This window comes from Capra hircus, chromosome 1, assembly GCF_001704415.2.
Source record: "Capra hircus breed San Clemente chromosome 1, ASM170441v1, whole genome shotgun sequence".
NCBI lineage: Eukaryota > Metazoa > Chordata > Mammalia > Artiodactyla > Bovidae > Capra > Capra hircus.
Window position 1 is genome coordinate 136,707,198 of NC_030808.1, and position 14,443 is coordinate 136,721,640.

Here is a 14,443-nt window from a genome sequence, read left to right on the forward strand (position 1 = left end):
ATGATGTACTCTTCATATAAGTTAAAAAAGCAAGGTGACAATATACAGCCTTGATGTACTTCTTTCCCAATTTGGAACCAGTCTATTGTTTCATGTCCAGTTCTAACTATTGCTTCTTGACTTGAATACAGATTCCTCAGGAGGCAGGTAACTTGGTCTGGTATTCCCAACTCTTTAAGAATTTTCCAGTTTGTTGTGATCCACACAGTCAAAGGCTTTGGCGTAGTCAATAAAGCAGAAGTAGATGTTGTTTTGGAATTCCTTTGCTTTTTCTATGATCCAACGGATGTTGGCAATTTGATTTCTGGTTCCTCTGCCTTTTCTAAATCTAGCTTGAACATCTGGAAATTCTCGGTTCATGCACTGTCAAACCTCACTTGGAGAATTTTGAGCGTAACTTCACTAGCGTGTGAGACGAGTGCAACTGTGTGATAGTTTGAACATTCTTTGGCATTGCCTTTCTTTGATACTGGAATGAAAACTGACCTTTTCCACTTCTGTGGCCACTGCTGAGTTTTCCAAATTTGCTGACATATTGAGTGCACTTTAACAGCATCATCATTGAGGATTTGAAATAGCTGGAATTCTATCACCTCCACTAGCTTTGTAGTGATGCTTCCTAACACCCACTTGACTTTGCACTCCAGGATGTCTGGCTCTAAATGAGTGATCACATCATTATGGTTATCTGGGTCATTAAGATCTTTTTTTGTATAGTTCTTTTGTGTATTCTTGCCACCTCTTAATATCTTCTGCTTCTGTCCTACTGTGCCCATCTTTGCATGAAATGTTCCCTTGGTATCTCTAATTTTAACGAGATCTCTAGTCTTTCCCATTCTATTGTTTTTCCTCTATTTCTTTGCACTGATTGCTGAGGAAGGTTTTATCTCTCCTTGCTATTCTATGGAACTCTGCATTCAGATGCTTATATCTTTCCTTTTCTCGTTTGCCTTTAGTGTCTCTTCTTTTCTCAGCTATTTGTAAGGCCTCCTCAGACAACCATTTTGCCTTCTTGCTTTTCTTTTCCTTGGGGATGGTTTTGATCACTGTCTCCTGTATAATGTCACAAACCTCCATTCACAGTTCTTCAAGCACTCTGTCTATCAGATCTAATCCCATGAATGTATTTGTCACCACTGCATATAATTGTAAGGGATTTGATTTAGGTCATACTGAATGGCCTAGCAGTTTTCCTTACTTTCTTCAATTTAAGTCTAAATTTGGCAATAAAGAGTTCAAGATCTGAGCAACAGTCAGCTCTGGTCTTGTTTTTGCTGACTGCATAGAGCTTCACCATCGTTGGCTGCAAAGAATACACTCAATCTGATTTTGGTATTGACCATCTGGTGACGTCCATGAGTAGAGTTATCTCTTGGGTTGTTGGAAGAGTGTGCTTGCTACAAACAGTGTGTTCTCTTCACAAAACTCTGTTTAATATTTGCCTTGCTTCATTTTCTCCTCCAAGGCCAAACAAACTTGCTCGTTACTCGGTAACCCTTGACTTCCTACTTTTGCATTCCGTCCCTATGATGAAAAGGCCATCTTTTTTGGGTGTTCTGGAAGGTCTTGGAGGTCTTCAGAGAACTGTTCAAGTTCAGCTTTTTCAGCATTAGTGCTTGGGGCACAGACTTCAATTACTATGATACTGAATGGTTTGCCTTGGAAATGAAAAAGATCTTTCTGTTGTTTTGAGACTGCACCCCAGTACTGCATTTTGGACTCTCTTGTTGACTATGAAGGCTACTCCATTTCTTCTAAGGGATTCTTGCCCACAGTCGTAGATATAATCATCATCTAAATTACATTCACCCATTCTGCTCCATTTTAGTTCACTGATTCTTAAAATGTTGATGTTCACTCTTGCCATTCCCTGTTTGCTCACTTCCAATTTACCTTGATTCATGGACTTAACATTCCAGGTTTCTACACAATATTGTTATTTACAGCACTGGACTTTACTTTCATCACCAGATATATCCAAAACTGGGTGCTGTTTTCACTTTGGCTCATCCTCTTCATTCTTTCTGGATCTATTTCTCTGCTCTTCTCCAGCAGCATACTGTGCACCTACTATCCTGGGGAGTTCATCTTTAAGCGTCACATCTTCTTACCTTTTCATAGTGTTCCTGGAATTCTCCAGCCAGGAATACTGAAGTGGTTTGCCATTCCCTTCTCCAGTGGACAATGTTTTGTCAGAACTCTCCACCATGTCCCATCCATCTTGGGAGGCCCTACATGGCGTGGCTCATAGTCTCATTGAGTTAGACAAGGCTCTGGTCCATGTGATCAGTTTGGTTAGTTTTCTGTGATTATGGTTTTCATTCTGTCTCCCCTCTGGTAGATAAGAGGCTTGTGCAAGGTTCCTAGTGGGAGGGACTGGCTGTGGGGCAAACTGGGTCTTGCTCTGATTGGTAAGGCCATGCTCAGTAAATCTTTAATCCAATTTTCTGTTGATGGGTGGGGGGCTATGTTCCCTCACTATATATATATTCCATATTTAGTATCAAAGTTAGAATTGGAATAAGCTTTCAGACTTTCACTCCAGCATATTCCCTGAAGTCAGGCAAGAGTGATAATGTTACTATAAATGTCGTTCTTAAAGATGTTTTAAGAATGACAATTCTCATTTTATTATTTCAATTTTTAAGCACCAAAAACTTCAGGCATTTTTTTTTTAAAGTATGGCATTGTAGGGACCAGTGGTGGAAAACTTAAATAATCTCATCAATAACTCTAACTTAAGCACTTATACCTTGTATGTCAATTTATGTCATCAATGTGGTTTTACACTATCAAGTTATTCTGCCTTTTCAACTTATTAAAACTCATTTGCTCTTAGAGATACGAATTCTAAGCATGATGACTGACCTCTCTTTCCAGCTGATTATTTAGAGGTAAAAATATTATGGGGTCAATAACCAAGCATAATTTTCCCAGAGTTTTCCTGGTAAAATTGAGAACTGGTAATTTTAGGGCTCTTCTATTTTAAGGATCTTATTTGTCAAGGGTACAATCACGTACCTGGATTATATTTTATAACATTCCTCAGAGCCTCCAAAGCCATTTCAACTCTTGGCAAGCGGTCTCCATGTTGCTCTGACTCCACTTTTGCAGCATGAGTGATAGCCATGAAGGTGTGGAGGTACTGGGCCTGGGAGCCTATATAATCCAAGAGACTTGCAGCAAATGCTTTTGGAACCTAAATCAAGTAGAAAAATATTTAAAAACATGTGTGTCCTTAGAAATAACCTATAACAAAGACTTCACAGTAAAAGCAACAATGGAACATTTCAAGTCATGGAAGTTATTAAATTATACAGACACAAGAAAATACCTATGCATTAAATGAGAACTGAGGAGAAAAGGGATAAAACTCAACAGCATTAGAAAATGTTTATCACTGTTGGCCTAAATCCATTAGAAATCTGATTTACTCCCTTCGGTAATATAGTATAATAACTCTGTGATAAGAATATGCCCCTACTTTACCAAGATAATTGATAGTATGATATGTAACTTCTATAAATTGGTTGCATTTTTACATTTAAAACTTATATATATTAGATTATAAATTTAAAAGGAAGTTTTCAAAGAGAATTCACAAATCATTAAACTCATTCTTCTTAGCAGCTATTTTTATATATTATTCTGTGATAAATAACATACATCACAGTTTAGTAAATTTCTTTTTCCAAGAGCAAACTCTAAAACAAAGCCTCACTTCTTTCTTCCTTACAAACCAATCAACCACCGAATCTTTATCACCCCTTCCAAAAAGCTATAACAAAACTTTCCTATGTGATCCCTAAGAACTAAGGAAAGAAAAGATTATTTGCTTCTGGAAGTGATTAGGGGTCATCACAAGAAATAACCTGATGTGACCCAGTCATCTTTTAAAAATTCTCTTTGCTCTCCCTTCTATTTTCTTAATTTCTTTTAAAAACTGGCCAGAGATAGACTACTGTCTGGTGGTCTGATATTTAACATAATAGAGTGAGTATGAAAAAGGCCTTACAGTTCCACAAGAGACGGCAAGAGCTGCAGGTATATATACATGATACAGTGGAGTAGCATTATGCATAAAATATAAGAAACAGCTGGGAAAGGAATAAATCCTTATTCATGAATTCATTAAATTCCCCAACATTCAAAACAAAAAGTCTCATAAGTTATCAATGGTCACCCTATCACATACCCAAGTTAGTATAAAATATTTGGCAAAAAACAGATATTATTTCAATATATACAGTGTGAATAAACCAGCAGCTTTTAATAACAAATGATCAAAAGTTACAGACAAAATCTAAAGTAGAGAGCTTACCTCAAGTGGGAAAGTAGGGACTTCATTATAGACCCTAACAAAAATCTCCCCTACGATAAGTTCTTTGGCATGATCACTGTAGACAAATTCTGATCCGTAAGTTTTGTCACAGTCACCCTTTAAAAAAAAAAAAACTAATTGTTAGATATAAATCAGAATCTTTAGTGTGTAGTTTATAAATCTATCCATATTCAGTTTAATAACTTATCAGATAAATAACTTTAATAAATAACTAAAGATCCATTCATTTTTCCATAGGAGAAAAATGTGGTGGGATACACATCACAGCACTTAATGCAATTTTAACATTTATAATTAGTAATATGGACTCTGGAAAAGGCATGCATGCATGAACGTGTGTTAGTCACTTAGTCATGTCCGACTCTTTGTGACCCTTTGTAGTGTAGCCCACCAGGCTCTTCTGTCCATGGGATTTTTCAGGCAAAAATACTGGAATGGGCTGCCATTTCCTCCTCCAGGGGATTATTCTAACCCAGGGATCAAAACTGTATCTCCTGTAGCAGGCAGATTCTTTACCTGCTAAGCCATCAGGGAAGCCCCTAACAGAGTTATGTTATATATAGGCAGAGAGTTATGTTATTTTTTAGTCCAAAATTAAAACTCATTTTAAAATTTCAAAACATCACTGAGGTCAGCCAATGAAGTATCTCAGACCTAGTTTTTACAAGCAAGTATGACATGTGGCTCTCCTCTCAGCAGACATTTGGCCTGGTCAGATATAGGGCAATAGAATTAAGAGATGAACATGTCTGAACTGGTTTTAAAAAGTAATACATTAAGTGATAAAGTGCAAGAAAACAGGGTCTCTGAATTAAAAAAGCAAGGTGACAAATCAAGAAGAATTTCCATTTAAGGACAAAGAAAAAGATAGGAAAACAGGAAAGGAACTGGGAAAAAAATAGCCCAAAGAAGATTTTGGTTGAAATTACATAAAATTTAGATTGGACTGAAATAATATGTAAAAGTGTATAATAAATTGTAAAGAAAAGTGAATGCTCCTCTGTCCATGGGATTCTCTAGGCAAGAATACTGGAGTGGATCACCATTTCCCTCTCCAGGGGATCTTCCCGACACAGGACTCGAACCTGGGTCTCCTGTATTGCAGGCAGATTCTTTACCAACTGAGCTAGGAGGGAAGCAGGAATAAACTGTAAAGGGCTAAACAAAGAAAGAATGATATTCTTTCTCATCTGGTAAAAACACAGATGATACGTAGAAATCTGAGACTGGTTCTTCCTAGCTCTGCACTTCTCAAAACTTCTATCAATGAAGAGCTCTGAGTGACTATCATGAAATGAGTGGTAAGCCAAATTTTGCATAATCCAGGACACTGAGTGATGGTTACTCTTTAATGAAGTCCAAACTCACAAACATAAATGTCTTCTAAACCATCAAGATTCAACCGTCTAGTTATGTATTATCCAGGCCAACTCATTATTTCCCATTCTACTCTCTGTCTTTTGATTTTTTCTGACTTACTACCTTCTCCACTATCAGGTGGCAGGATGCAAGAAATTATTAACTTACCTTTTTAATCATGCTTTCCTGTTGAGATTCAAGAAATTCAAGTAGTTCTGCTCTTGTAGAATTGTTCCATATCAAATAGGGGCTCTCTGTGTTACTGTTAAGCATCTTCAAAATCTAGAAGACAGAATATTACTGTTTTATAATATTTAGGAAAAATATTGAAGTTATCATTATTGAAATTGTCTATGACACACCAAGCTCTGTAACAGGAACCTTAAGTACAATGTGCTTGAATAATTTTAACAAGTTTGAAAATATAATGTTTACCATTCTGCAGCTGAGAAAAATCAAGACTTCTTTGACAAAGATCAAATTATTTGTTCCAGGTCTCACAACACTTAAGTGGTGAAACTGGAATTCAAATTTGAGTCTGTTTTCACATCTCATTTTTAACATTTGCTCTGCTTTGGTGAAAATCACACACGATATTTTATTAAAGCATTTTATAAACCGTAAATATAAGCTTAAAAACACGACCTTTATATACATATATTTGAAAACAAAATCTAAGTCTTTATGAAGCATACTCCTAGAAAGGGAAGCAGAATTTACGGGCAGAGATTCAGTTCCAATTTTCTCAGCCAAACCCTGATTCAAGGCTGCATTAAGTAGTTCTGCAGACATAAGCTTATGCCTGCTTAGCCATCTATAGTGCTTTCCCTTTGTGTCGCTCTACTCAATTTTAAGTGTACACATACACAGTTAACTCTCCTTTAAATGTTTTTTTGTGGGGAGGGAGAGTGGGGGTGTGTGTCTCACGGCTTGCAGGATCTTATTTCCTCAACCAGGGACTGAATCCGGGCCCTTGACTTGAATTCAAATCCTAACCCCTGGACCATCAGGGAATTCCCTAAGTTTTCACACTTTACATTTTCTGAGCTTTGTGCTAGGAGGAAAGAAGGGAGTTATTATCCCCAGACGTACAGAGCTGCTTTCATCAGCACCAAGGCACAATAAGCAACTTTCTTAGTTGAGAGAACAAGTGTGTGGGCATTTTCCATTTTTAGATTTCTGAGAGCAATCAACATTGTTATATTCCTCTATTATGTAGAGGATCTTGCAATATTTATCAAAACACAGGCTAGCTCTGAAGCACATACCTCAGTAGCACTAATAACAGCAAGTTTTCTAGCAACATAGGGGGTCAGCATGCCAGCTAAACTTTTCCTAATGGTTGGATTTTCTGGTGTTGCTTGTTCTTCAGGCAGGTAACCTCCAAGGCGACTTAGAGCTCGGACACTCAGTTTGGCAAGGCTGTTGGCTACTTCCTGTTACAAAAAAATTAACACATTTATTAAAATAGATCTCTTATCAGGAAATAGTATATTTATGGAATCAAAACAGTATGGAACATATTAAGGAAGATAAAGCAAAGAAAAAGAAACCAAAAAGGTACTGAAGTCCCCAACACTAATGTCGAGTTTATGAAAAGTGAAAGTCAAGAGAATTCAGTACCACCAAATCAGCTTGAAAACCAATGTTAAAGGGACTTATATAATTAGGAAATACAAGACAAGAAAAAGATATTAAAAAAAAAAAGAAAAACCCAAATAATTAAGAAAATGGCTAAAGGATCATCAGTTCAGTTCAGTTCAGCTCAGTCGCTCAGTCGTGTCTGACTCTTTGCGACCCCATGAATCGCAGCACGCCAGGCCCCCCTGTCCATCACCAACTCCCGGAGTTGAATCAAACTCACGTCCAACGAGTCAGTGATGCCATCCAGCCATCTCATCCTCTGTTGTCCCCTTCTCCTCTTGCCCACAGTCCCTCCCAGCATCAGAGTCTTTTCCAATGAGTCAACTCTTCTCATGAGGTGGCCAAAGTACTGGAGTTTCAGCTTTAGCATCATTCCTTCAAAAGAACACCCACGACTGATCTCCTTTAGGATGGACTGGTTGGATCTCCTTGCAGTTCAAGGGACTCTCAAGAGTCTTCTCCGACATCAAAGTTCAAAAGCATCAATTCTTTGGCGCTCAGCTTTCTTTACAGTCCAACTCTCACATCTATACATGACCACTGGAAAAACCATAGCCTTGACTAGACGGACCTTTGTTGGCAAAGTAATGTTTCTGCTTTTGAATATACTGTCTAGGTTGGTCATAACTTTCCTTCCAAGGAGTAAGCGTCTTTTAATTTCATGGCTGCCATCACCATCGGCAGTGATTTTGGAGCCCAAAATATAAAGTCTGACACTGTTTCCCCATGGGACCAGATGCCATGAGCTTAGTTTTCTGATTGTTGAGCTTTAAGGCAACTTTTTCACTCTCCTCTTTCACCTTCATCAAGAGGCTTTTTAGTTCCACTTCATTTTCTGCCATAAGGGTGGTGTCATCTGCATATCTGAAGTTATTGATATTTCTCCCGGCAATCTTGATCCCAGCTTGTGCTTCTTCCAGCCCAGCGTTTCTCATGATGTACTCCGCGTGTAAGTTAAATAAGCAGGGTGACAATATACAGCCTTGACGTACTCCTTTTCCTATTTGGAACCAGTTTGTTATTCGATGTCTAGTTCTATCTGTTGCTTCCTGATCTGCATATACAGGTTTCTCAAGAGGCAGGTCAGGTGGTCTGGTATATATTAATAATAGCCTTAAAAATACATGTATTAAATGCTGCAACCAAAAGACACAGACAGCTGAATGGATAATACAAAAATAAGACCCATATATATGCTGTCTAGAAGAAATCCACTTCAGACCTAAAGACACATATAATGACTGAAACTGAGAGGGTAGAAAAATATATTCCATGCCAATGTAAACCAAAAGAAAGCTGGAATAGCAATGCTCATATTAGACTAAGGAGACCTTAAAATAAAGAATATTACAAGAGATAAGGAAGGACACTACCTAATGACTGCAAACATCTATACAAGCAACATCGGAGCACCTCAGCACATAAAACAAACACTAACAGACACAAAAGGAGAAACTGACAGTGACACAGTAATAGGAGGAGACTTTAACACCCCACTTACACCAATGGACAGATCATGAAAACAGAAAATGAATAAGGAAACACAAGTCTTAAATGATACATTAGACGAGATGGATCTCACTGATCTCTTCAGGACATTTCATCCAAATACAGAAGAATACACTTCCTTCCCAAGTGCACATGGAACATTCCATTCTCCAGGATACACCACATCTTCGGTCATAATTCTAACCTCAGTAAATTTAAGAAAATTGAAACTGTATCAAGCATCTTCTCTGACCACAATGCTATGAGATGAGACATCAATTACAAGAAAAAAAATGTAAAAAACACAAACATATGGAAATTAAACAATACGTTTCTAAATAACAAACTGGTTACTGAAGAAATCAAAAGGCAAAGCAAAAAATTCCTAGAAACAAATGACAAGGAAAACACAACTCAAAACGTATGGGATCCAGCAAAAGCAGCTCTAAGAGGGATGTTTATAGCAACACAATCCTGCCTCAAGACACAAGAAAAAAATCACACAACCTAACGTTACACCTAAAACAACTGGAAAAATTATAAATAAAAAAACCCCCGAAAACTAGCAGAAGGAAAGAATCATAAAGATCAGAGCAGAAATCAATGAAAAAGAAATCAAAGAAACAATAGTAAAGATTAACAAAACTAAAAGATGGTTCTTTGAGAAGATAAACAAAATTTACAAACCTTTAGCCAGACTCATCAAGAAAAAAAGAGAAGAATCAAATCAACAAAATTACAAATGAAAAAGGAGAGGTTACAACACAGTGCAGACATATAAAGGATTATGAGACTATTTTTGAACAACTATATGGCAATAAAATGGATAAACTGGAAGAAATGGACAGACTCTTAGAAAAGTTCACAATCTTTCAAGACTGAAACAGGAAGAAATAGAAATTATGAAAAATCCAATTACAAGTACTGAAATCAAAACTGTGATCAAAAATCTCCCCAAAAACAAAAGCCCAGGACCAGATGGTTTCACAGGTGAATTCTATCAAACATTTAGAGAAGAGCTAATGCCTATCCTTCTAAAACTCCTTCAAAAAACTGCAGAGGAAGAAACACTTCCGAACCCATTCTATGAGGCCACCAACACCCTGATACCAAAACCAGACAAAGACAACACACAAAAAAGAAAGCTACAAGCCAATATCAGTGATAAACATAGATGTTAAAATCCTCAACAAAATTCTAGCAAACAGATTTCAACAACACATTAAAAAGCTAACACACCATGATAAAGTTGAGTTTATTCCAGTGATGGAAGGACTCTTCAATATAGGCAAATCAATCAATGTGATACACCATATAAACCAACTGAAAGATAAACGTATGATAATTTCAATAGATGTGGAAAAAGCCTTTGACAAAATTCAGCATGCTTTTATGATCAAAACTTTTCAAAAAATGGGCACAAAAGGAACCTACCTCAACATAGTAAAGGCCATATATGATAAGCCCACAACAAACATTATTCGCAATGGTGAAAAACTGCAACCATTCCCCCTAAGATCAGGAACAAGTCAAGGGTGTCCACTCTCACCCCTAGGATTCAACAGAGCTTTGGAAGTCCTAGCTACAGAAATCAGAGTAGAAAAAGAAATAAAAGGAATCCAGATTGGAAAAGTAAAGCTCTCACTGTTTGCAGATGACATGATACTGTACATGGAAAACCTTAAAGATACTATCAGAAAATTACTAGAGCTAATCAGTGAATTTAGCAAAGTCACAGGACAGAAAATCAATACACAGAAATCACTTGCATTCCTATATCCTAACAATGAAAAATCAGAAAGAGAAATTAAGGAATCAACCCCATTCATGACCGCAATAAAAAGAATAAAATATTTAGGAATACGACTACCTAAGGAGACAAAAACACCCGCATACAGAAAACTATAAGACACTGATGAAAGAAATCAAAGATGACATTAACAAATGGAGAGATATTCCATGTTACTGGGGTGGAGGAATCAACACTGCGAAAATGACTATACTACCAAACAATCTACAGATTCAATGTGATCCCTATCAAATTACCAATGGCATTTTTCATAGAACTAGAACAAAAAAAATCTCACAATTCATATGGAAATGCAAAAGACCCCTAAGGGCCAAAGCAGTCTTGAGAAAGAAGAACAGAGCTGAAGGAATCAAGCTTCCTGACTTCAGACTATACTACAAAGCTAGAGTCATCAAAACAGTATGACACTGGCACAAAAACAGAAATATAGACGAATGGAACAAGGTAGAAAGCCCAGAAATGAACCCACATACCTATGGGTACCTTATTTTTGACAAAGGAGTCAAGAATATACACAGGGGAAAGATAGCCTCTTCAATAATTGGTTTGGGATAACTGGACAGCTGCACGTAAAAAAATGAAATTAGACCACTTTCCTAATACCGTACACAAAGATAGATTCAAAATGGATTAAAGACCTAAATGTAAGACCAGAAACTATAAAACTGTTAGAGGAAAACAGCCACAACACTTGATAACATAAATCAAAGCAAGATCCTATATAAGCCCTGTCCTAGAGAAATAAAAGCAAAAATAAACAAGTGGGACCTGATTAAACTTATAAGCTTTTGCACAGCAAAGGAAACTATAAACAAGGTGAAAAGACAACCCTCAGAATAGGAGAAAATAATAGCAAATGAAACAATGGACAAAGGATTAATTTCCAAAATATACAAACAACTCGTATAACTCAAGGCCAGAAAAAGAAAAAACTCAATCAAAAAGCGGGAGAAAAGACCTAAACAGAAATTTCTCCAAAGGGGCCATACAGATGGCTAATAAACACATGAAAAGACGCTCAGCACTGCTCATCATTAGACAAGTGCAAATCAAAACTACAATGAGATATCACCTCACACTGGTCAGAAAGGCCATCATCAGCTAGAGGAGGTGTGGAGAAAACGGAATGCTCTTGTGCTGTTGGAAGGAATGTAAATTGATACAGCCACTATGGAAGATTGTATGGAGATTTCTTAAAAAACCAGAATAAAACCACCGTATGACTCAGCAATCCCACTCCCAGGCATATACCCTGAGGAAACCAAAACTGAAAAAGACACATGTACCCTTATGTTCACTGCAGCATTATTTACAATAGCTAGAGCATGGAAGCAACCTAGATGTCCATCGACAGATGAATGGATAAAGAAGTTATGTACATATACACAATGGAATATTACTCAGCCATAAAAAGGAACACATTTGAGTCAGTACTAATGCGGTGGATGAATCTATAGCCTATTATACAGAGTGAAGTAAGTTAGAAACAGAAAGATAAATACCATATACTAACACAAATATAAGGAATTTAAAAAGATTGTACCTAAGAATTTATTTGCAGGGCAGCAGTGACAGAATGTGGTCAACTGGAGAAGGGAATGGCAAACCACTTCAGTATTCCTGCCTTGAGAATCCCATGAACAGTATGAGAAGGCAAAATGATAGGATACTGAAAGAGGAACTCCCCAGGTCAGTAGGTGCCCAATATGCTACTGGAGATCAGTGGAGAAATAACTCCAGAAAGGATGAAGGGATGAAGCCAAAGCAAAAACAATACCAGCTGTGGATGTGGCTAGTGATAGAAGCAAGGTCCGATGCTATAAAGAGCAATATTGCATAAGAACCTGGAATGTCAGGTCCATGAATCAAGGCAAATTGGAACTGGTCAAACGAGACGGCAAGAGTGAACATCGACATTCTAGGAATCAGCGAACTAAAATGGACTGGAATGGATGAATTTAACTCAGATGACCATTATATCTATTACTGCAGACAGGAAATCCTCAGAAGAAATGGAGTAGCCATCATGGTCAACAAAAGAGTCTGAAATGCAGTACTTGGATGCAGTCTCAAAAACGAGAGAATGATCTTTGCTCGTCTCCAAGGCAAACCATTCAATATCACAGTTATCCAAGTCTATGCCCCAGCCAGTAACGCTGAAGAAGCTGAAGTTGAACGGTTCTATGAAGACCTACAAGACCTTTTAGAACTAACACCCAAAAAAGATGTCCTTTTCATTATAGGGGACTGGAATACAAAAGTAGGAAGTCAGGAAACACCTGGAGTAACAGGCAAATTTGGCCTTGGAATGTGGAATGAAGCAGGGCAAAGACTAATAGAGTTTTTCCAAGAAAATGCACTGGTCATAGCAAAGATCCTCTTCCAATAACACAAGAGAAGACTCTACACATGGACATCACCAGATGGTCAACACCGAAATCAGACTGATTATATTCTTTGCAGCCAAAGATGGAGAGGCTCTATACAATCAATAAAAACAAGACCAGGAGCTGACTGTGGCTCAGATCATGAACTCCTTATTACCAAATTCAGACTTAAATTGAAGAAAGTAGGGAAAACCGCTAGATCATTCAGGTATGAGCTAAATCAAATCCCTTACGATTATACAGTGGAAGTGAGAAGTACATTTAAGGGCCTAGATCTGATAGAGTGCTTGATGAACTATGGAATGAGGTTCATGACATTGTACAGGAGACAGGGATCAACACCATCCCCATGGAAAAGAAATGTAAAAAAGCAAAATGGCTGTCTGGGGAGGCCTTACAAATAGCTGTGAAAAGAAGAGACATGAAAAGCAAAGGAGAAAAGGAAAGATATAAGCATCTGAATGCAGAGTTCCAAAGAATAGCAAGAAGATATAAGAAAGCCTTCTTCAGCGATCAGTGCAAAGAAATAGAGGAAAACAACAGAATGGGAAAGACTAGAGATCTCTTCAAGAAAATCAGAGAAACCAAGGGAACATTTCATGCAAAGATGGGCTTGATAAAGGACAGAAATGGTATGGACTTAACAGAAGCAGAAGATATTAAGAAGAGGTGGCAAGAATACACAGAAGAACTGTACAAAAAAGATCTTCATGACTCAGATAATCATGATGGTGTGATCACTCATCTAGAGGCAGACATCCTGGAATGTGAAGTCAAGTGGGCCTTGGAAAGTATCACTATGAACAAAGCTAGTGGAGGTGATGGAATTCCAGTGGAGCTGTTTCAAATCCCGAAAGATGATGCTGTGAAAGTGCTGCAGTCAATATGCCAGCAAATTTGGAAAACTCAGCAGTGGCCACGGGACTGGAAAAGGTCAGTTTTCATTCCAATCCCAAAGAAAGGCAATGCCAAAGAATTCTCAAACTACCACACAATTGCACTCATCTCACACACTAGTAAAGCAATGCTCAAAATTCTCCAAGCCAGGCTTCAGCAATACGTGAACCGTGAACTTCCTGATGTTCAAGCTGGTTTTAGAAAAGGCAGAAGAACCACAGATCAAATTGCCAACAACCACTGGATCATGGAAAAAGCAAGAGAAAGTTCCAGAAAAACATCTCTTTCTGCTTTATTGACTATGCCAAAGCCTTTGACTGTGTGGATCACAAGAAACTGTGGAAAATTCTGAAAGAGATGGGAATTCCAGACCACCTGACCTGCCTCTTGAGAAATCTGTATGCAGGTCAGGAAGCAACAGTTAGAACTGGACATGGAACAACAGACTGGTTCCAAATAGGAAAAGGAGTACGTCAAGGCTGTATATTGTCACCCTGCTTATTTAACTTATATGCA

General features: G+C 37.7%; 1 protein-coding gene across 2 annotated transcripts in view; it reads right to left on the reverse strand.

Moving 5' to 3' along the window:
- DNAJC13 (DnaJ heat shock protein family (Hsp40) member C13) overlaps positions 1 to 14,443 on the reverse strand; it is a 157,749-nt gene that overhangs the window by 25,755 nt on the left and 117,551 nt on the right. For both annotated transcript variants that reach the window (XR_001918368.1, XM_018051322.1), the window contains exons 41-44: positions 6,970 to 7,137; positions 5,870 to 5,983; positions 4,322 to 4,438; positions 3,022 to 3,199 (exon numbers count right to left, since the gene is read on the reverse strand). Coding sequence is in view for 1 of the 2 variants with exons in the window: in XM_018051322.1 (XP_017906811.1) it covers positions 3,022 to 3,199; positions 4,322 to 4,438; positions 5,870 to 5,983; positions 6,970 to 7,137 (577 nt within the window). In the remaining variant the exon portion in view is untranslated. The remainder of the gene's footprint in view (positions 1 to 3,021; positions 3,200 to 4,321; positions 4,439 to 5,869; positions 5,984 to 6,969; positions 7,138 to 14,443) is intronic.